Source organism: Hetaerina americana, unplaced genomic scaffold (genome assembly GCF_022747635.1).
Source record: "Hetaerina americana unplaced genomic scaffold, ioHetAmer1.1.p SCAF_2, whole genome shotgun sequence".
NCBI classification, from domain to species: Eukaryota; Metazoa; Arthropoda; class Insecta; order Odonata; family Calopterygidae; genus Hetaerina; species Hetaerina americana.
The window spans coordinates 99434062-99456610 of record NW_027286763.1 but is presented as its reverse complement, the minus strand read 5'-3'; the positions used below and the strand labels follow the sequence as shown (position 1 = coordinate 99456610).

The window sequence follows — 22549 nt, the reverse complement described above, 5'->3', positions numbered from 1 at the left end:
TGGTTTACCTAAGAATATAATGGCATGCCATAAATGTGAAAAGCGTCATTAAAACATAAGTACATATTATATAGGCATAAGGAGGAGGACCTTTGAAGGATATGCACTCTATTCACCACTTAAAAAGTATCATCTTATAATACCTGACAACATCTCCAACCAAACCTACCATCTTCTAATGACCAAAACAATAAAATAAAAAAGGTTAAGTACCACCACATTTAACAATGTCTGAAACATAGAGTTCTCTATAATTTCACAAAAGAGTTAGAAAAATGTGATCGAACTATTATAGAAGGCAGTGAGTGCTTCTTCAGGCAGAAAGAGGTGTTTTTTTCTTTACATCCCATTTACAAACACTTTCGACAGAATGATGAATAATCAGAAAAATGTATGCCAGTCCAAAGATATGCTTTCACCTGTTCCTAAAAACATCACAGTGAATCTTCTTTTCCCAGAGGCCTGATTTTATTTTTCATCAAGGACGAGAGATTCTCTCTTCCCACATATACACACACACACACCGGATATGAACAAAGGAGGGAAATTTGATAGAATTAAAATAGATGAGGGTGCATAAGGAAAGTTGGATGATTCCTAACGCTGCATTGGCTGCCGTCATTGCTGCCCACCCTCAGCACCCTCCCTCTCCCCCCCCCTCTTCCATTCACCTCACTTGGGCCGCCCTGTCCCTCTCCACCTCCTTGGCATGCATTCGCTTGCGGTGAGAGAAGCAATTTCCAGACGAAGCAAATGCTTTTGGGCAGTAAGGGCACTTGTAAGGCCGCTCACCTGTATGCTGGTTGAGATGAAACTGTCGGAGAAAATGACCATACGTTCAGGGAAGCTATTCAATGCCCACAGTTACAACTTGGATTGTTACATTAAAAAACGTTTTTATTTAAATCCCATTATAAAACCATCATTAATGTCAAACTAACCCAATTCAAACAAATCCAATGGGATACTTCAGCATTTGGTTGCTATGGTAATGCATAATAGAGTTGGCGTGGACAACTTGACAGACAATACTAAGACGAAAGTTGCACTTTACGACCAAAGTCCAACACTGCTGGAAATATACACCAGCTAAATGCAGTCTCATAAATAAATTAAAACTTTGGATGATGTCACAATTCTTCAATTAACGCAGAATAATTAGCACCTCGGTATGTATCAGCAAATCCTTAAAATATTCTAGAATCAATAACTTAAAAAAAAAGCCTATACATATTTGAATTAATGTAAAACTTTGTTATATATATACTATCTACCAGATAAAAGCAAGGTTTCGACTGAAAATAACAGTTTCAGGGTTAACTTTGTGGAATGCCTTCATTATGAGGGTAAAAAGAAACTTGGCATTTCCACCATAAAGACTTAATATTTCAAGACCATGGTTTTGATGCTGTGCATCATCAACAGGTAACATACATCAACATTTTTCAACTTATATAGTCTGGCTCCAAGAGGGCAGTAAGGGAGAGGAGAGGGGGGAAAGTAGGGGGAGTACGGGAGAGGAAGTAAGTTGAGTTTAGGTGCAGCAGCCTATTAGTGGTCTAGGGGGGAGGGAGGCTATGGATTCGAAGGTTACTTGCTAAAATTTGTGAGTTTATATTAATAATATATTTAAGGTTTTAAATGGTTCCTGAAAACATATATGTATCATTCTCGCTAAATAAAAAACAATTTCCTGTACACTACCACCTCATTCCACGCCTCACTGTTTTGACTTAGATTATTTCTCAACAAAATGCTTATTCTCATCCTTACACTTTCCTTCTTATCTAAAAATCTTCTTTTGTAAAAGTCTTCCACTTTCTGTGTGCTCTTTATACATTAATAATACAAAATTTATAAATGCTATCCCACTGTTTAGGATTTGGACCGAGTGTAACTTTCACTGCATCACCCAAACATTGCAAGATTGTGCAATTCAGAGAAGAATCCTCAGTAACTGGACATAACTTGTTCAAGGATCTTCATGGAGCAGGAGGTTCCTGGATTAATAATTGGAGCAATTTGTAATGACACAGAACACTTAAGTTTTTTCAAATTAAATATTTTCCATACAATGATTAATACATCATACTGGGCATTAATGTGCATAAAAATGAGCACTTTTATTCTTCTTTCATGGAGCCAAACAACTGTAAATCAACACATTACACACTGCACGCATTTAAAATGTTCACATTCTAAAGAAAACCAGTAAAAGCAACACACATTCTAAATAACAGTGGAGCAGCTTGCATGGTGAGTAATTTATACAACAAGCAAATACGAGAGGGGACCCAAAAATAACAGGAATGTTGTTATAGATTCTTTAGTTCTCAATATATTTACATTAAATTTTGTTCACCTTCAAAGTATTCCCCATTGACCAACACTTCTCCAAACGATGCTTCCATTGTTTGAAACATTTCTGAAATTCATTTATCGGGATGTCCTTCAGGACTTTTTTTTACCTCCTCCACAGTGTCAAAACACTTTCCTTTCATGTACCTTTTGAGTCTGGGGAACAAAAAGAAGTCACAGGGAGCTAAATCCGGTGAGTAGGGGGTGGGGACAATCGATGTCATGCCATTTTTTGTCAAAAACTGCATCACAGAGAGGGCGGTATGAGCCGGCGTGTGGTCATGATGGAAGAACCAGTCGCCTGTGTGCCAAAGATCTGCTCTTTTCTTCCGGATACTCTCCCTCAATCTCTTCAAAACCTCCAGGTAAAACTTCTGGTTAACAGTTTGACCCGGGGGAACAAACTCCGAGTGCACAATACCTTTGCAATCGAAGAAACAAATGAGCATTGTCTTGATTTTTGATTTCACTTGGCTAGCTTTTTTTGGACGAGGAGAGCCAGCTGTCTTCCATTGGCTTGATTGCTGCTTCGTTTCAGGATTGTATCCATAGCACATGATCACCAGCAATCACGTTGGAAAAAAAATCAGGGTCCTCTTCGAGCTGATTTTGAAGCTCAAAACATACCTGAACTCGATGCTACCTTTGCTCATTAGTGAGATGATGAGGGACAAATTTGGCTGCAAACCTTTTCATATGACACCCCAGACATCTCACAGAGTTGCTCAATGGTTCTGCAACGGTCTTCACAAATGAGGGCATTGATTTTGTCAACGTTTTTGTCAGTTCTTGATGTTGAAGGGCGGCCTGAACATAGTTGGTCTTCAATTGACATTTCACCATTTTTAAAACGTGTAAACCACTCGTAGACTCTGGTTTTGCTTGGGGCTGCTTCCCCATAAGCAGTCTTGAGCATTACAATAGTTCAAGAGGCCAATTTCCCCAACAGGAAACAAAATTTCGCTGCAGCGCATTGGTCTTGATAATCCCCCATTATGTTTTTTGCCGAAATGAAAAAAGTTGTTTTACTGAAACAGCTCTCACGGACAGACTGATCCAGACACAGCAACGGTGCTGCACATGCTGACGCAGGAGGCGTGAGCCTGACGTACGACCGGCCGAACAAAGGCTTCCCCCACTGTAGCCCAATTCCCGTTTCTTTTGGGTCCGCCCCTCGTATATTAGTCCTCAAAATAACACGCTTAACTAGAGACTTTTCGCATAATGAGTGACAAGGCCTGATTGCCAGATTTATGGCATGCCTGCTACTGCAGTTTGTCTAGTGAACACACATCTTTATAAACTGGAGTTCAAACATATCATTAGTGATTTTTTGTGCAAATTTTAATAATATTTTGTTCATAATTTTAAAATTGACCCGGAAGAAAAATTCATAAGAATAAAACCATAAGAGAAAAAAAAATAAAAAATAACAGTAAAATGAAAGGTAAAATCATTGAAAATCAGGAACAAGGTGTGAGCATGGCTGACATAGCACACACATCAACAATCAGTCAACATCAACAATTGGTCTTTTCTGCAAGAACACGAAAAAGACTAAGGAGCTAGATTCTTTAACTAGAGTGACCAAAGTATCTACGCAACGGTTACATATTCTCATCGATGTTGAAAGGTTGCTTCTCATATACGTAAACGAAAAGCAATTGCAATTAATAAGAATATAATTTGTGATGAGATGGAGGTGATTTGCCAGGATCATCAATAGCTGAACAACAAGGAGCCATGGTGGTTCGAGAAGTTAACTAGAAGAACCATCACCCATAACATTGAGTGGCATGGTGAAGCATCAGGCTCTGAGTCAAAGGTAGAAGAGAACTTCATTGGTTACTTCAAAAAGCTTTTAGATTCTGAGGGTTAACTAACACAGCATGTTTTTAATTGTGTGTGATGAGACGGTTCTCTTTAGGAAGAAGATGTCGAAGCAAACCTATATTTCTGCGATGGACAGTAGAAGAGAATGCAATGTACATAAATGCAAGCGGCAATTTGAAAATCAAACCCCTGCTTGTTCACCGTTCAGGAACTCTAGGAGCATCCAAGAAGTATTCAATTCAATACAGCAGGCTAAATAAGATGTGGAGGTCACGGGAAAATTTTTCACAGTACCATGTATATCAGGCATCACCCTAATAAGGCAGTGGCGATGCACACCATAAATTTATTTAACAGTCTTTCTGAGTTACATTTTTACCTAATTTTGAGGCTTCCGCAAAAACACATGTCTCTAGACAGGTTTCTAGTAAAAAGAAATTGGGCACGCATCATAAATAAGTAACAATTTATTTTGATTCTTTTTCCTTTTACAGATAGAGTTAGAATTTCCAGTTACTTCATTCCGCAATAAAATCCTAAATGATGCATAAATAATTTTCTTTGAATAAACCTTCTACACTATTAATTTTTTTGGCATGGATTGCATTTTTGTATTTTACATTAATTTATATGCAAAACGTTGTTTCACTAAACAAGTGTTTCGCTTGACGAGAAAGATTATGAGAATATAGATGAGAATGAGGAAAATGAAAAATTAGAATATTAGAAAGAGATAAGAATGGACTATGCTCGTATGAGGTTCCACTGTACTTAATACCTGCAAGCCTATTTATCTAATATAACATGATAACTTTCCCTTGAATCAAATAATTCCATTTTTGTGGTCCTAAATGCTCTAGTAAGGCTTCCTTTCTGTCATGATAGATTCAAAAATTGCCGAGTTCTCAGGCCACTAAACACCATTGAAATAGATGCTTTTATATATACATGAAGGACTTACTTTAAGGTCTTGATTCCTCTTGAATGTCTTCTCACAGTATGGGCAGGCGTGAGGGCGGAGATCACTGTGGGTAATTGAATGGGCACGAAGGGTGGAACGTGTTGGATAAACTCTTCCACAAACAGGGCATGGGAACTGCTTTCCTTTGTGGTACTCCTTATGTCTGTATAAATTAGTCTCAGTCTTGAATCTAAATGAAAAAAATATCAATTAGACACTGGATGAAAAGTGTGAAGGCAAATACAAGAGGGTCATACACATGAAGGTATAACATAAATATATAAGAATGGTCAAATCCGATCTTTGTAATAATTAAATGTTTTAACACAACTTTGAACCATAATCCCTTCTACACCCAGATCATAATTTAATGCAAATTTCACTTCAGTACTTTTCTGAGTGAAGCATGATGCTTTTTCATTTCCATCCCAGTTTCAATCTGCAGTTAATTCCAAGTAATATAAGAAATTAAAGTTGAAATTTTAAATTTCAACTTTACATCGGAACTTATGACGACTAAATTCAAAATGCTGAGTGAACTGAGCCTTCACTTCTGTTGGGGGAAAAGGTATTCACAAATAAATGCATAGTCTTCATAATTTTAAACAACTAAATTTTCAATTATATGACCCTATTTTTCTCTTTCAGTATGGTCGAAAAGCTTTGACTTGTGATATTCCTTTGAGAGACATTACCACAGCCAACTCTACCCAAAAGCCTTTGTGTCACACTATTGGTAGTCTATCCTCCAAATGGATTATTGTCAGTTTATTGATGGTCCATAGATATTTAAACACAAGGCTTATTATCTATATTACAGTATGATTAGAACAATCAGCTGATCTATTATTATATTGATTTGGAAAACCCTACCTAGCATAACACTTACACTAGTGTACAAAATCACTCTTCTCAAAGAGTTTCATTCTTTTTCAGGAGCAAGAAAAAGGCAGAAGTGTTTAAGCCTGAGCAGCAGTTACTATGGTAAGAAATTGAAAGCCAAGGTCATTTGCATCATTGAGATATGGGGTAAAGATAATATGTGGAGGGAGCAGGTAGAAAGAAATGCATCAACATTACCCATCCGGATAAAATGAAATGGGTCTTCTTCCAATGGCAATGAAACATCATACAAAATGCAATTCCTTATGATATATTTCACAACTCTAAATATTTTAGAATTATTTCAGTTGCTCAAAATTTCATCGAGGGTCCATCAAGTAACCAATAGAACAGTATGATTTTTATCAAAGCAAATTTTAACAGAACCATGGTGTATTACTTACAACCTGCCACATATGTCACAATCGTGCCTTCCTTTTGGCCTGTGGCTCTCAAGGTGAACTTTCAAATTCCCCTTGGTGGAGAGGCGCTTCCCACACACAGGGCAAGTGCAGCCGCCATTAGATGGAGAATCCGGTGAAGCTCCCGCAGCTGCCTCGGTCCCATTTTTATCCGATTCACTCTCGGCCGAGTCCACCTTGGCGGGCTGCAGAGGGCCATTAGGTCTGAAAAATAAAATAAGCACTCCTTAGGGTAACTGATAGGGAGATTAAAGATTTAGAGAAGTCGCACAATAAAGAAATACTTTGAAGTGAAAATGTTCTCAGACATGAGGAACGACCATGCATTACAGGTCATATTAATTTCCCACCGTGCACTTTTTGAAATTTTACCCAGATTCCTCATCGGGATTCAGAGAAACTTTTGCAGGCGAGGAATGAATGCTGGCCATGTTAAGAAAGGGAGTAGATACAGTCGGGCAGATTGTGAGTGGGACCCTGTGTAACTATGGGGAAGTAGAAATCTGCGCATGGCAAGCGAAAGAACAGAGTGACCAGATATCAAATCAAATAAACATCTGAACCAGTAAGCCTACCTGTGAGACGAGTCTCCCCCAGCAACGATTCGGTGAGGGCCCCGAGGGTAGTGGGTCCACATATGATTTTGGAGACCTATTTCTGATACATACGCTCTGGGGCACACAGAGCATCGGTGGGGCTTGTGCTCATCATTTGAGGAAGTCAGCATAGCTTGGGAGCCTTGCACAGTTCGAATGGCAATTATGGCATTTGAAGGGATATGTCCTCCTAAATCATGGTCCAGTGCTTTGTGTTTTTTGAGGAGAAATCGCAGTGGAAAACCTTTGTTGCATATTTCACATCTGGTGGATAAATACAGGTTTCAATAGGGTGTAAGAACTACAGAATCTACTGAAGATTAGCCAAGAAACACAACACGAAAGCTAAATGAAATACCAGTCTAAAGAAAATTAGTCCACACACTTTCTGATTCATTACTAATCGCGCATTCCATTTTTTGTCTCATAGAAAGATATTTAAAAAGTAATGCACATACCAACAATTTCTGGAAATACATACATACAAGTTAGACCTACCCTTATAGTGGAATTCAACTGATAATGACCTAAAGACCATCTTCCATGATTTTCTCATTTATTGAAAAAAGACTATTGCAATTGCTACAGCAATACTTCAATTTAAACTTATTTCCATTTACCTGATAAAATTACAAATTATCTATAAAATTTTTCATTCTTCAAATACAAGCAGATAATTTTAAAATTAGTCCATTTATAAACCCTTTAGAAAAATTCACCACCATTCAATACAAGTAATATTTACCTGAATGCAAATCCGCCCATGTGGTGAATGCGATGTGCTATGAGTTTTGAGCGACTGCTGAGCATTTTACCACAGATTCGACATTCTATCATTGCCCTTCTGCCATGATGTTCCAAACAGTGTGCATCTAAATCACCATAGGTCTCAAACAGCACCCCTTCTGCCAGAAAAGACAAATAAATAACGGAAAAACAAAAATTAAAGACTATCACAAAAAGTTCTTGAGAATTAATTTACTAACTTCAGCATATAAATTCTCCGATAAATATAGAGATAATACAGAATATTACTGAAAACACTCCCTGCTGACATGTACATTATGGAGAGTAAAAAGTGAAAAATGGGTTACTTCACTGGCCCACACAAAGCCATCATTATTATATTCAACCTGAGAAAGTATTGACTCACAGAAATTTATTTAAATAAACATAGTTGCATCTACAAAGATGAAATTTCTTATCCCACTCAATGTAATGCCAGTACCTTTCCTGAAAATGTTCTTAGCAATAGCTTTTTCCATACATCACAATCCTAAATTTATCTTCACTTAAATCCTCCGTAGTAAAATACCATGCTCCTTAAATGCTATTTTACTTATCCAGTTTTATTTCAAAGAGTAGAATCCCTACTTTCATGAGTAAAGGCCAAACTATCAATTAATGCATCTATTATATTGAAAATGTTTCCTGGGCATATTTTGAAACCCTAAACTACCTAAGTTCACGTTGGCTATGCTCAATATTTTGAATTGATGCATGACTGTTTTAAAATAAGGATGCACTCTTAAGTTGAACTCATTCATGCAACTCTGATCGAAGCCCTAATAAGCTTCCTCATTTGGAAGTATTCTTCTGATAATTTTCCTTTTTGTACGCAGTATTATTATTATTATAGCTTATCTACCTGTTAAGGTAGGTTTTGGATATGCACACCAACCAAATAATTCTTTGGCATCTCCTAACACAATACAACCTAACATCCAACTCTACAACGAATCCCTCTTCATCCCTGTATACTTCCTTCCTCCCTCCATTCTGTCCAACATCCCTATCCTATTCCTCTCCCTTCCTTGTTTGCCTAACATTCTCCCTTCTAACACAATTGTCAACATCCCACTGCCAACCAATATGCTCTGCATCTATTTTTCCAGTCTCTTTATTAAACTGAAAATGACGGCATTCACTAACCATTCAATTTATTTAAATGGTAATAATTAAAATATTATAGCTAACAGTTATGAAGAATGTTGAAAACTAACTTTTTCATTTATTTCATCTTGTTATTTTAAAATGGTAAAAATATAAGATACATCATACAAAAAAATAGGACATTTCTTCTGAAAAAGTTTGCATACTAGATTTGTAAAAAGGCTACAAGGAAAATAAATAGAGTCCTGCAAAAAGCGATTGCAATGGAGACTAATATTATAAGTGAAAATTATGTACAACAATTTCCCAGCCTGCAAATGAAATCAATGAGATAATTATTATTCAGCCTGATGTGATTTTTAGTTGTACCCCAAATGGCTCACAAAAAATTATTGTCATCTCATTAATGGAAAATAAATAAGCCAGACATTGTAATTACCACATTCCCAGGCAGCAAGAAGCACTTTTGCTACTCCAAAATGTGCTCTAAAATAAACCTGCATTTTATGGGCCAGGAGTATAAAGACATGACTCTGTCCTACAAGTCGCAAACTGATCCACCAGGGATATTACTTTCCATTAAATATTTTTTCCCTCATCAGACATAAAAAATGATTGTCTTCATTACAAATTTAGATAACACTGTTTTGAGTCAGAACGTAAGCAATAGAGCTTTAATCCTTCCTTGACAATACTTCCCAAAAAATTCCAAATAAATCTTAAATTTATATACAACATTGAGCGTTCAGCTTCATCCTACATGTGGTGCTGCTTCGAAACTTATACGAATTAGGGTAATGGGGATGTCATCCATCTGTTCAAACATTGTATCTCTCGCGGTAAACTCCCGAGTCTACTGGCCATCAGAATTAAATAAAATGTGTAATATGTTCCTTTCTATTTATTCTTCATATCTGCTTTTACCCATAGAAGCTAAGTGTTGCATACAAAGTTAATATTAGAATAACCGAATGGGATGAAAAGAGAGAAGATTGTCACACAATATTGCATTTAAATTTTAAATAGTGAATTAAACTTCAGAATACTTTAACGGCAGCTAAAAAGCATTTTGGCCTACCTCCAATTGTGGAGATACATACATGTATCAGTATGGAGGAAGCAGAAAATTGATTTGGTGAATGCAGTTGGGAATAAAATAAACTTTACGTTCATGCCCACCTGATGGGCCAAAGCTTAAGGAAGATGTTAAGAATTGGATAAAATACAGGGAGGTTGAGAGTACTGCTTTAACAAAAATTATTTTAACTGAAGTGAGAAAATTATCGATAGGTATGTATATTGCTGATTTTACTGGGAGAGCATCATGGTGCAAAGGATTCATGAAGAGAAATGGTCTCTGTATGCCTACCAGATCTACAATAGCACAAACACTGCCCCTTGAATATGAAATAAAGGTTATAGAATTCCACAGCTAAAATAACTGCATATTAGATTTTAACAACAGTGTTAATGAATTTCTGGGATTCTACAATGAATACATGTACATAGAGTGGCTATTATTTTTATGTAACAATTCAATTTTCTTCCTCTAAGTGTTAACATTGAAGTACTTTTTGGTCTGATTCAAGAAATTTTCATAAATTCTGACAAGATAAATCATAGTGCATCTTGCTCACTAGTGTGTCTTATGGGCCGGGAAATACAGTAGTCATTTCTGGCACTTTCATTAACCCCTATTCCAATTCTTTCCAAGGTGTTTACATTTGACAATAAACAATTATCACATTTTCCATTCTAATTGATGTTTTCACAATCTCCAAGTTCTAAAAGGAAACAATCAGTGTTCGATCACCTGGTCCTTACGTGGCCAATGCTTCAACTGACTTCTTATTTGAAACAACACAACTCAGAAACTAAAGCTAAATTAATATAAGATTTTATTGGTTAGCCTATTATGTAATATATGGAATTCTTCAGAAAATATCACTTTTGTAATAAAAAAGTTGATTCTTCTAACAGAAATTTCAGCTCTTAAAAAGGTTAAACATATTTTAAGCTGTAAGAAAGCAAATCAAAATTTAATCCCCATAACAGCTTTTGATTCTACCATTATTTAAATGGCATCAATTTAACTCATTTAATTAGATAGAGGCAAAGGTTCTACATCAAAACAACCAATACAGGATTAATGCAAAATTTTTCCAAACAGTACACACAACACTATATTAGCAATTTTTTGAAAAATTAATTATACCAATGCTAAAGATAACCTAAATGAATGTATTTTTAATTAAAATTTATAGAATTCTAACATATCAAAATATTGGTGCAAGTAAAACCAATTATATAACTGTTATCATCACCAAGCTATAATTTTAAACCTTAGTTCAAGGCAAAAATATAAATCTTCAATCAATACTTTTCTTGCCAACCCAAATTATGAAAAACAGGTTAAAAAATTATCGCAAAATTGGAACAAGCACAGAGGAGATTATTTTCCATTTAGACTGACTAAACACTGAAATTCTTGCCTAATTTTCACTCTTGAGGATAGATCCAAGGTGGTAATTCTCAGAGCCAATTTCTACAGAGTGCAGCAACATAACTTCCTTTTTTATAAAGCAAAACCCCATTAAAAAAGGAAGTTACGTAGCCACACCCTGTATGTTTGACTTGTTGAGCTAATGTTGCAGGAAACACTGGTCAAAACAATAATTTAAAAGAAGATATGAAAAATGCTAATATTCTTTTGACGACTTTGACCATTAAACTACATTTGTAACACATTTTAATTTTCTACTCAGCACATTGTGTATTAAAAGTTCGTGATAGGTAGGACAGAATTATTATACTTCACAATGCACAACCTGAGTTTCCAGAGCATTCTTGAGTTCACATCCAGGCAATGCTTTTCAAACCTCCCTTGATACTTAAACCATATATTTCTTGGGTACCAGATATTCCTCAAAAATCACAAGTGGCACAGAAAGAAATTTCAACACCTACACCACTTCTTGGGATCGTTGTACAGAGTTTTACCTTATGGTTGAATACTGTGGTTATTGGGTATTGAAGAGACATTTAAATGCTAGAAGTAATTATAAAAAAATATTGGTGGAAATCCTGCCACAGTATATTCCCTTGCTCAGTCTTTTATTAAACCTCCATTTACACCTACATGAGTTCAAATGAAGTCACTTGTACAGTGAACAGAATAGATCATTACCAGCCCAAAACATATACTGCTGTTTACAATGAATGCACAGAGTTTTCAGCTGTATAAACACCATTTGCCCTATGATATGATAGACCATTTGTAGAAGACATCAGAAGAACCATATAATTGATATACATGGAGAATACAACAGTTTAAGTCACAGAACTGAGACATACCTTACAATTACAATCAAATTTCTAGCACACACAAAAAAGGACAAGTAAGAACTAGTTATTCCGAATTTCAGCCAAGGGCATGGGGAGATATTCACTTAATTTCCATCAAAATTAAGATTTCACGCTGATATCCTGGTTCCTCTGCAGTGCATGGAATACTAAGTCCACTTCACTCATTCCACTTAAATCTCTCTCCAATCATGATGGAGACTTCTAAATTAACAAGACAATAAGTGGTGCCTACTGCTGCAGAGGGAAAATAAAACAAAAGAACAAGCCACAGAAGATTTTGTTGCTCAAAAATCTAAACCCTTTTTCAACCACAATAGCTAATTATAACCTAAAACAATAACAAAAGGAACTTTGATGACTTCATGAAAAGACTTCCAATGATCTGAAAGGAGAATTAATAAGAAAAACAACTCACTCTTCTCTCATGTTTTGGCATGGATATTATCAGATCAAAAGCCTCTTACTCTACTATTTCAAAACTTTTAAAATTGCTTCAATTCCATATTGATATTTACAGCGGATCAAGGACAAATTTCACCCCACCTTGCTTCACTTTGAATTTCTTAGATTCCATGGACCAACACACATTAAACCTGCATTTAGCGTGAGAACTTCAAATGAAATACTTAATTATTTGGCTCTGCCCTCTTTTTAATATATTTTTCAAGTAGATGTAGGGTAATAGAAGAAATTTCTTGAAATTCTTAATGCCCTGGAGTCCTCTTCCAAGTCATTGAGAAACTTGAAACAAATTTGTTATTTTAGCTTCTTATCAAGGAAAATTTACATAACACATTCCCATGATGTATTTCCATCATGTCCAGTGAATATGAAGTTTCTCTTTTGCTTCTCGGACATGTAGTGTGACAAATCACCATAGTTTGCATATGCATCACATTTCTCTTGAAGTAGAACTCGTAACTTCAGGATAGCCAAAACCCTTTGCCATCAGCAATGAGCCATACTACTAGACACAACTGGCAGGAAGACTAGGCTTTTGATAAGTATAAAAAACTAATAGCACTTAATAGCAGAGGGCAGTGATGCCATGATTTTACATTCATTTTCAATAATTCCATAAATTTCAGATATACTATTACTTGGTTGTTTCCAGCAATTGAAAACTACCAGGGATGCATCCTGGAAAGAAATTACAGGCACAGCAGTATGGGTAAAGGTGAAAAGGAAGGTAATTTGATCTTTGAAGAAGCTTCCATGTCTTTCAGGACCTGCTTCCACCCATATTTCAATCTATCAGCACTCTTGCCTATGAGATATCAATATTTTCTCCAATTGTGAAACTTAAAAAAATTTTTGACTGGCTGATGATTTTTATGGGTGACAAATGGATTTCAACAAAGACCCCATGACAAAAGCTGTTAAAAATAACCATTGGAGTTTAACTATGGCAACAGGTCAGTCGAGACAGCTTTTCCCTGGCTTCGCCAGTGACCAGGTCTTACTTCTGTGCATAACTGACCAGAAAAATCATCCCCTTGGATAATATTTCCCCAAGTCCAATTGGATAAAACCAAACACCCAAACTCACTTTCAACAATCATAATACTTGAACGACCACATTATCTTTACAGCTATGCTGTGTTTTGAAAACAACTGTGCCAGAACAAAGTGTATGAAGCCAACAAATTTACAATAAATGCCTAGTGCCATTGGAAACCTGTATTTCTTATGGATACTCTTAGGATGTTTGGAATAACAATTTAAAATTATCTTCACTTTGGAAACAAATGAATATTGAAATGATGACATCATGCTTTGCATTACCACAATTAGTATTCCCATAAAGGTACATAAAATTGCAAGTAGTAGTGATTGTGACCAACTTAGGACTTTAATTTTTATTAAAACACTAAATATGAACTTCAAAGCCAGAACTTCTATCAAAAGGCCTGATTTCTAAGAATGCAGGGAGAAACAAAGATTCTTATCTCATTCAAGCATTTGAAATGGCTGATAATGCCTTTTTGTTTAGGATTTTTCCTTATATCCTAGGTGTACCCATGGCCCAGATTATTCTAAAAGATAAGTAATTTAACCTGAGGCAACCCCTCCTGCCCCAAGTTTGAATAATAAACATCTCACTGTGCTTATCAATGAACTGATCCAGTAATACAGAGAAAGCAGCAGAAGAAACAACACAAGCACAAATAGGTTGTTGGATTTATTTGTGAGGAAACACAATTCAGCCAAACGACTCTGTGTTAACTAAGTATTAATAAATTAAAAACCTTGATACATTTTATTTATTTACACTGACCTTCACCAATTCCACCTCCAACACCCAATCCCTCACACTCCTTGCAAGCAAGCCTATAAAATGAAGCGATTTGTCTGTTGATGACTCTGTTTCGCTTTCTCTTTTCCATCAAAAGCTTCTCGGCAGTTTCATCTTCTGGTGCCTCAGCATTAGGGGAAGCAACAGCACTTCCTCCTTCAGCATCCTCAGCTCCACTCCCAGCCTCCATTGCACACAAAAATGGCATTGGGTCTACCCGAACTTCAACTTCTTCCATTGCAGCTCCTTCTTGGTATGGTGCAGGTAAATCACCCTCCTAAAATAGACATTCCCCATTCTACATTAAAGGAGACTCAATAACAATCACCACTATTCAGTGAACCTTTATTGTTCAGACAATTCAGACCACTTTATCTAATGAAACTGTATTACACATGTATTTATACATATGTAAAACAACTGTGTTCCAATAATATTACAAACAGGTTATAAACGAATAAATAAGCAAATACCATATTTCCACAGATTCGATAATATGTTAACAGATAACACTTCTACATTTTCTAAATTCGACAGGTATTTGTGGACCATGACAAAAACAAAAGGGTTCTCACCAACTGTTCCACCTTCACAGCTGGTTCAGCTGCTGCAGTTGAAGCACTTGATACAAGAACTGTCAACTTGTCTTGCATTTCCACAGCCATTGAGGCGAACCTGTGAATGCTTTCCAACTTCTTAGAGCAGTTGATGCAAACCATTTTAGGAAGCCGGTCATCTGCCGAAACCTATTAATCAGTAAATAAATACATATCGTTACGCTGCATTTATAAACTCTTTAAAAATCAAACCGGTATTAATCAAATTATGTTATTTGCCGGTATCCACCACATTATGTTAAAAAACTGTGGAACAATTTGAATTATTTTAATTTTACTTAACATTTCAAGAGGATAATGAAATATAATTCGCCAATACGGAATTTGGCATGTTGAAAGTTTGTTTACGTTCTCGGCACGCGAATTTCAAAACATTTAATACAATAATTACAATTTAATTTGAAGTCCACCGTGAAAAAATAAATGTACAAAAATGCAAATCGTCGGCATTTTGAATTTCTACGCATTTTGCATATGCTTTCCTTCTCTCCTGCAAACATTGCAACAAAATCAATACTTGCCTGCAAAAAAATAATAAAAAGTGATAATGGTAGTACACGATAAAAAGATTTACAGATTTCTCAGAGCCTTTCTGTCACACCAAGTGAAATGTTCACAAGAACTGCCATAATTATATAGTTAGTTTCAATACTATTTGCTGCAATAGAATAAATAAAATCACTGCGCGGGCGGAAACAATCGCAAATGAAAGTGAAACGACATTCGCCGGTATCAACAAAACAATATGAAAAGTAATCATTATTGTCAATGACAACCGGCGTAACTATGACCTGACATGACAGTCGGCATTCGGTAAGTTACTCCATTATGCAATGAACCGACTTGACAATTGACTTACCGCAATGTATAAATACTTCTTCATTTTAGCCTCTAGAAACAGTCTTTTCCCTTCCTCTCCAAAAATAAAAATTCCCTCATCCTGTTCAGCGGTACAGATTCGACATAACTTATCCAACAGGGATTTCGACCCCATTTTTTCTATCGTTTTTAGCGTTGCACCATCACATAAATACAATTTTCTTGATTATTAACGATCCTTTTACTTATGACCTCTAACGACGACGCTGTAAAAACAGCGACGAACAAGTGACGCCGTTACGGCGTTCATACGCTACAATTTGGATTGCGTACCGCTGGAGAACGACAGATTAAACATGGAAGTGAGAGCTTTACATGCGATTAAGTTAGTTATACAAGGCTGAAAATGTGGGTCGATAGCAACATTTAAGGTTTTTATAATCAAAATATGACATTCTCTGGGAAGAACTTGTAATATCTACATGCATGTCGCTTAATTACGGTCCAACAGAAATTTTACGTGACCATACCTTGATTTTCGATAGCTCCAACGGGACAGACGCACGACGACGAAGTCGGGCATCGTCCCGTTCTCGAACGGAAGCAGCTGAGGCCGAGTTGTAATCCCACTTTGCTTCCTACAACGGTAGAGCATGTGGTCACCATGCAACCGCTTCATGTAAATAAATAAATGCGGCTGAGGGGCGGGGGACGGTGGAAGGAGAAGAGGCCTGCTTCCAACGGGACGAATGTGCATGACTAGAAGCCGCAAGCTAGGGGTTCGATCACCGGGCGAGGCACACAGGGGAGTGCCGGGGACGAAAGGGGTCAGAGTGAAGGGAGAGCTGAGTTTCATCCTTCCCCCCTCCCCTACTTCTGCCCTCCCCCTCCTGCCCCCTCTCCATTTTCACTCCACCGATCTACCCACCCCCCTCGCTTCCCCCTGTCCCACCCACTGGCAGGCCTCCCCTTAGTCCTCCAGCCACGGGGCTTGCACTCACACCACAGAACGGGGTCCCTCTCCAACAGGAGATCCACGTGCCCCACATCCCGGCCCTCCCCGACCCACCCCCTCTCCCCATTCCTCCTCCCCCGACTTCCCCCACATGTATTTCCTACCCTCCTTCCCCCGCTGCCCCTCATCGCTTTCCTCCACTCACCCACCCCCCTCTCCGCCACCCACTCGCCCCCCGAATGCCCCCCACACCCACTCACTTCCCTCCCCCCCTAGTCCCCTTCCCCTGCCCCCGTTTCTGCCTCCGCTACTGTCTTCCTCCCAACCCGAACCTCTCTCTCGTCCCTTCCTCGTCCTATCCGCCTTTCTTTTCCTCTTCCCCCCCCTTTGCCCCACCGTGTCCCCGCCCCCGCCTCCTACTCCTCCCACCCCCCCTCAGCCCCTCTTCCAGCCCTCCCCTTTCCCCACTTATCCTCCTCCCTCCCCTCACACCCTCCCCCTCCTCCCTCCCCTTCCCCTCTTGAGCTTCCCCGAATAGTTGGGTGGCTAAGGGAGCAGTTTTCTTCTCTCATAAAAACAAAATATTTTTATTATGTTTTCTCAGTGCATATATTCATATAATTTCAGAAGTTATTTTTTCTACCCGTTGGAATATTTTGTCCTGCACGGGAAGGAGATTTTGAGTGGCGTTTGCTCGTGGCTGTTGGGCCTGCCTATGCGAACGCCAAGTATTTTCAAGACCACAGAAATAATGGTTTATGTAGAATATTACCGGTGGGATTAAAATGATGAAGGAGGAAACCAGTGAAGATCCACGATGCCACTCTTTGGTGAAGAAAATTACATATCCTACACACTCAAGGACAATGGGGGAGAAGCATAGGTGGTCGTTGTTCGATGGGTAGCGCCAATGTGGCCTCTATTAAGGCTTGATATTTGGAAATTACTTAACCCTGTTTTTCGGCTGAACTTCGACAAGTTTTTACTCCGCCGGTGTTGTAGAATCACTGGGGAGTTCACTTTGTGCAAGGAAAGCGCAGGCGGAGATCACTCCACCCGTCCGCCGTGAGGAGCTTTGCAGACTATGCCCAGCATAGTGTCCAGTTCTTTCCATGGAGAGGTCGCGGAAATGTGTTCCCCATCTAGCAACTCTGGAGGATAGAGAGACTCCTAACGTTTTGATGTTTGGAAGGCGTAGTTGAACTGATATTATTCCATAATACATTTAAATAATTTTCGGGATTTCAATTTCGATAGTTTACAACGAAAGTGGTACGTAGCACGTTAATAATCAGACTAAAATAAATTATTTCGCTATCACTTTGCCGAGAAATCAAGCTGTAATTTCAATTTGTCGAGCAAATTATTACGAGTTATCCTCCTTTTTCTGTTGCCAACTATCGTAAAAAGCAAGTAATAATCAATTCAACTCATTTATGTAAACTCAAATTCATTGCATATAGAATGGTGTCACATATCTTTTCATTGCCACCTAGTTTAAAGGGTGTGCTCAATAGTTCAGAGACTGGACGTCTATTTATACTACATATACACCAAAATTCGTCCCTTGGGTGTGTGGCAGGAGATGGATGACTTGACAAATTTTTTCTTATGCTGTTAGTGGATAATTAAACATATATTTTAAGGAGTGTCCATGAAAATGAAAAGAATTACCCAAATTCTAATTTGGAATGAGTAGGATATATTATCAGCCGCGTTCCGGTTTGGAAAGCATGTTCTTGTTTTGGAGAAATCAATGATAGCAATTTGACTGGGACACGAGGTTTTTACAGAAAACGAAATTCAGTGATTGCAAAGGAAAACACTTCGTTAAAAGGGAGTGATTCTATGTGATTGCCCCAAAATTTAAAGTAACATTTTAATTCTTCAGGGTGTCCGATGCATCGCGCACTTGGTACCGCCTCAAGTACATGACACGTGCCGCTCGCTCTCCGCTTAGCATTCTATCCATTTTCCTGCGGTGAATTCGATTATCATCCATACAGCAGTGCATGCAATTTGATTTGCTTCTTGCGTTTTGCGTCCGGGGTGACCGTGAAATTATATTTGTTTGACTCAGTCGAAAGGAAGAAGTTTGATCACCACACAGTAGAATATCTAGCGCACGATTTGTTCGTAAAAAAATCTGGGGATCCCCGCTTTAAGCGATCGATAAACTATGCGAAGGAAAATGTTTAAAACCTTGAATTATTTTCCTGGAAATTTGACCGATAACATTTTACGCCCGCCTGGAAAAAAACACGTAGAAGCGGCGTAGGTGAGTAACTTCACTTGCATTGCACCTGTTGTAACAGAAGTGCAGAGCTCGCGCCACGTGGCGAGCAGCCGCAATTCGTATATTTACGTCATGCAACCATTACATTGGAGCGTGCCCGAATAGAAATGGGATCGAGGTCTCCGCAAGCCGTGGCATAATTGGAGGATGGAAACGGGAAATGTGGCAGTGTGCGAGAGGCGGAAAAGAGTGGTGGTTTCCTGTAGTCTCCGGGATGTAGTGGGATCTTGTCGGCCCCGCACCAACGTCGCCACCTGTTCCGTTCCCATGCTCCCACGGGAGAGCGAGGGATGATATAATATTACAAAAGAGAAAAAAAAAATTGCACGGCCCGCTCCTTCCACCCCTCTTATCAACACATCTTCCTTAACGGTTCGATATGTTGCTGGAACCAGACCGAGTCCGCCGTTCACCCCCACACCCTCTCCGTCCCCCGCCCCAATGTCCTCCCCTCCCACCCACCGACCCTTCCTCGTCTCCAGGGCAAAAATTTATGCGGTTTGCGGAAGGATAGTGGAGGGCGGTGGGTGGGGGATGGTGCGAACGCAAGTTACACCTCGCCCATTTCGGAAATTTCTCGGAGAATTCCATGATCGCGGGGGTTGGGCGGTCGACTTGATCGGACGTCCGATAGAATCGTCAGATAGCGAATGCCTTTGATTTCCTTCAATCTTAACCCGATGTTATCCAATATACCCTAGGTTGGAGAGAGGGATGCGGGGTGAGAGAGAGAAAAGTGCATGCGTTTCAGGCCTTCCCCTTTACTTTCATCATAGCGTGAGCTCGTCCCAACTCCTCTCTCTCTGTCTCCCTCCAGCCCATCCTCCCTCCCTTCTCTCCCTCCCTTCTCTCTGACGTTACCATTTTCTCCTCCCTCACCCATATATCCTCCCGCTTTTCCTTTTTTCTACAGTCATAACACCGTTGCGTAATACCTACTCTTCCTCTAATGCAGTTCTCATCGCTTCCATTCGCGTGAAATGCGCAAAGATGGTTGCTATATTCCCCGCGACATGCAGTGTGCAAATTGCATTCCGCGAAATCACCTCCGTCTTGTAAATTCAACATCGTCCGAAAACGATTTTCCCCATGGGAAAGGAACGAAATCGAACTTGGATTATTTATCTGTAAAGTATTGTGCGTATTGTGGACTCGTTACTTTTTAATGAATAAGGTCAATATAGAGACGGCATCCGAAATTCCTGTACAGACTTTGGGCAGTGAGTTCTCCCCACTGCATCAGCATAGGGGAAAGGTTTGAATGGGCAGGTTTCTTAATGTAGAATTCCATATCCACAATATATGCTTATACTATGCATTGTTTTAGCTTTTGTTGATATTTAACACACATGCTTTCAATATGCACTTTTCAGATTTTATCTGCAAACATATGTCTATGAAATCATGATTCAGTTTATATAACCCTCACATTAGCGTAGTTTTACTACCAAAGTACAACCACAACGTGGAGCAATTTTGGAATATTCGTTTCACTAGGGAATTGACACTATGATATAGAATAAGTAAAGATCGTAGTATTGATCTATGATTGATTGCCTTAGGCCCAAAACTATGGATTAATAACATCACTAATACTCACAATACTTCGTCATTGCTAATAAGATAATTCTTCGCTGCTCCCTGATTTACAGAGGACTCTTCCACTTGGACATATTAAACGATTTTTCTCGAATTTTAACTTAACTCATTTTAATCTCATGCTGAAAGTATATATTGTGAATATTTAACGTCAGTATATTGCCGCAAGTAGAACTAAATTGATCTACTCTTCAGTTGCACCCGGAGGAACTGCCCCAGAGCCTGCGCCTAAACAACAGAACTACCTTCACTTAATGCTAACTCAAGGTCCGTAATGGTATAAACGGACCTTATACTAACCTACATAGTTTTTCAAATGAAAACTTCACTCACAGCAGCATGGAAGATTTGCCCCACCAAGCAGATCAACCAACACGATTCTAGCCATTGATTATAGGAATCAAGACTACGCCTATTCACAGTCGGGGTAAAATTGATATGCCAATGGGTTGGTTCACCAACTTACTCTTCCTGATGACTACATTAAAGAAATATAGTTCTTGACTATCTTAAAGAATTCCGCTATCTCCCCGATGGAATTATATTCACCTCCCTCTGGTGCTAGTTTTATTTAACAACATCACACCAGCGCTAAGGGGTCGTAACCATCAGGTAGCAAATCCAAATTAAACTTCTTTCAAACTACTACTTTTGGACCACTTACGCTTGTGAGGACAAAAGCAAAGCTTCGAGCGGATATCTCCAGCATAATCCACACCAGTAACATGCCAAAGTGATTGTTTTTGCTGTAAAATTCATAGTCTTTCAAATTTTCGATGTTCATGGAATCGGCATGCCGTATCAGTTCACACAACCGTAGATGAAGAATATTATATGGATGTGCTGAAAATTCTCCAGGACTATATCAATCGCAGAAGGTCATATTTCAAAGCAACAGGCTGAATGATGCACCACGATAATGCAAGGCCGCAAATCGCAAACGCTGTGGCTGAATATCTCGCAAAAATCAATGTGGTGCTTTACATCCTTCCTATAGTCCAGACCTAGTCCCGTATGACTTTTCCCTGTTCCCCAATGTGAGGGAACACCTTCATTGAAAGGGTTGTCATAATCAGAAGCAGTGGTAAAGGCTGCTGAGGCGATTGTGGAGGACCTATCAAAAAATGATTTCCAGCACGTCTTCGAAGACCCAAAAAATATGTGACAAGTTCATTGCATTTGACGAGGGCTACTTTGAATAATATAATCAAAATTTGGATGTTGAGTAAAGTTATGCTGTTAAAAAAACTTTTCACTCTTTACGGGCATTCCCTCATAGACTTAAGATCCCAAACTTTCACGTTTTTTTTCATCATCACCGCCCCTCTCAGTTGTTCCGCCTTCATTTAGCCGATATTCTTTATTTATTTCCCAATGAAATACCTGCCTATTTAATTATTCAGGTAGGGTTATGCAGAAAAGGGTCACTTCAATGAACTCATGTTTCGACATGAACCAGCTGATCTGTTTTCTCCTCTTCCTACCCATTCCAACCGTAGACACTCCTTGAATGCGTTCGCTCCCCAGACCTACTCTATCTCACCCCCCTCCCCACGTTCCTGCCAGCCGTCCCTCACCACCTTCAGGTACCTGGTCCCCGCACACATCCCACTCAACAGAGGAGAGGGTCGCCATATGCGGAACCTATGCATGCAT

At 38.7% G+C, this 22549-nt stretch overlaps 1 protein-coding gene across 1 annotated transcript; it reads right to left on the bottom strand.

The window, feature by feature from the left end:
• Positions 1-667: 667 nt before the first annotated feature.
• On the bottom strand, positions 668-16260 carry LOC139687748 (zinc finger protein 672-like). The gene is made up of 8 exons (XM_071585022.1): positions 16084-16260; positions 15183-15353; positions 14590-14884; positions 7798-7957; positions 7032-7316; positions 6439-6660; positions 5153-5342; positions 668-814 (listed from the first exon to the last, which is right to left on the bottom strand). The coding sequence occupies exons 1-8, from the start codon at positions 16216-16218 to the stop codon at positions 668-670; spliced, it is 1605 nt and encodes a 534-aa protein (XP_071441123.1). The 5' UTR covers positions 16219-16260.
• Positions 16261-22549: the final 6289 nt, after the last annotated feature.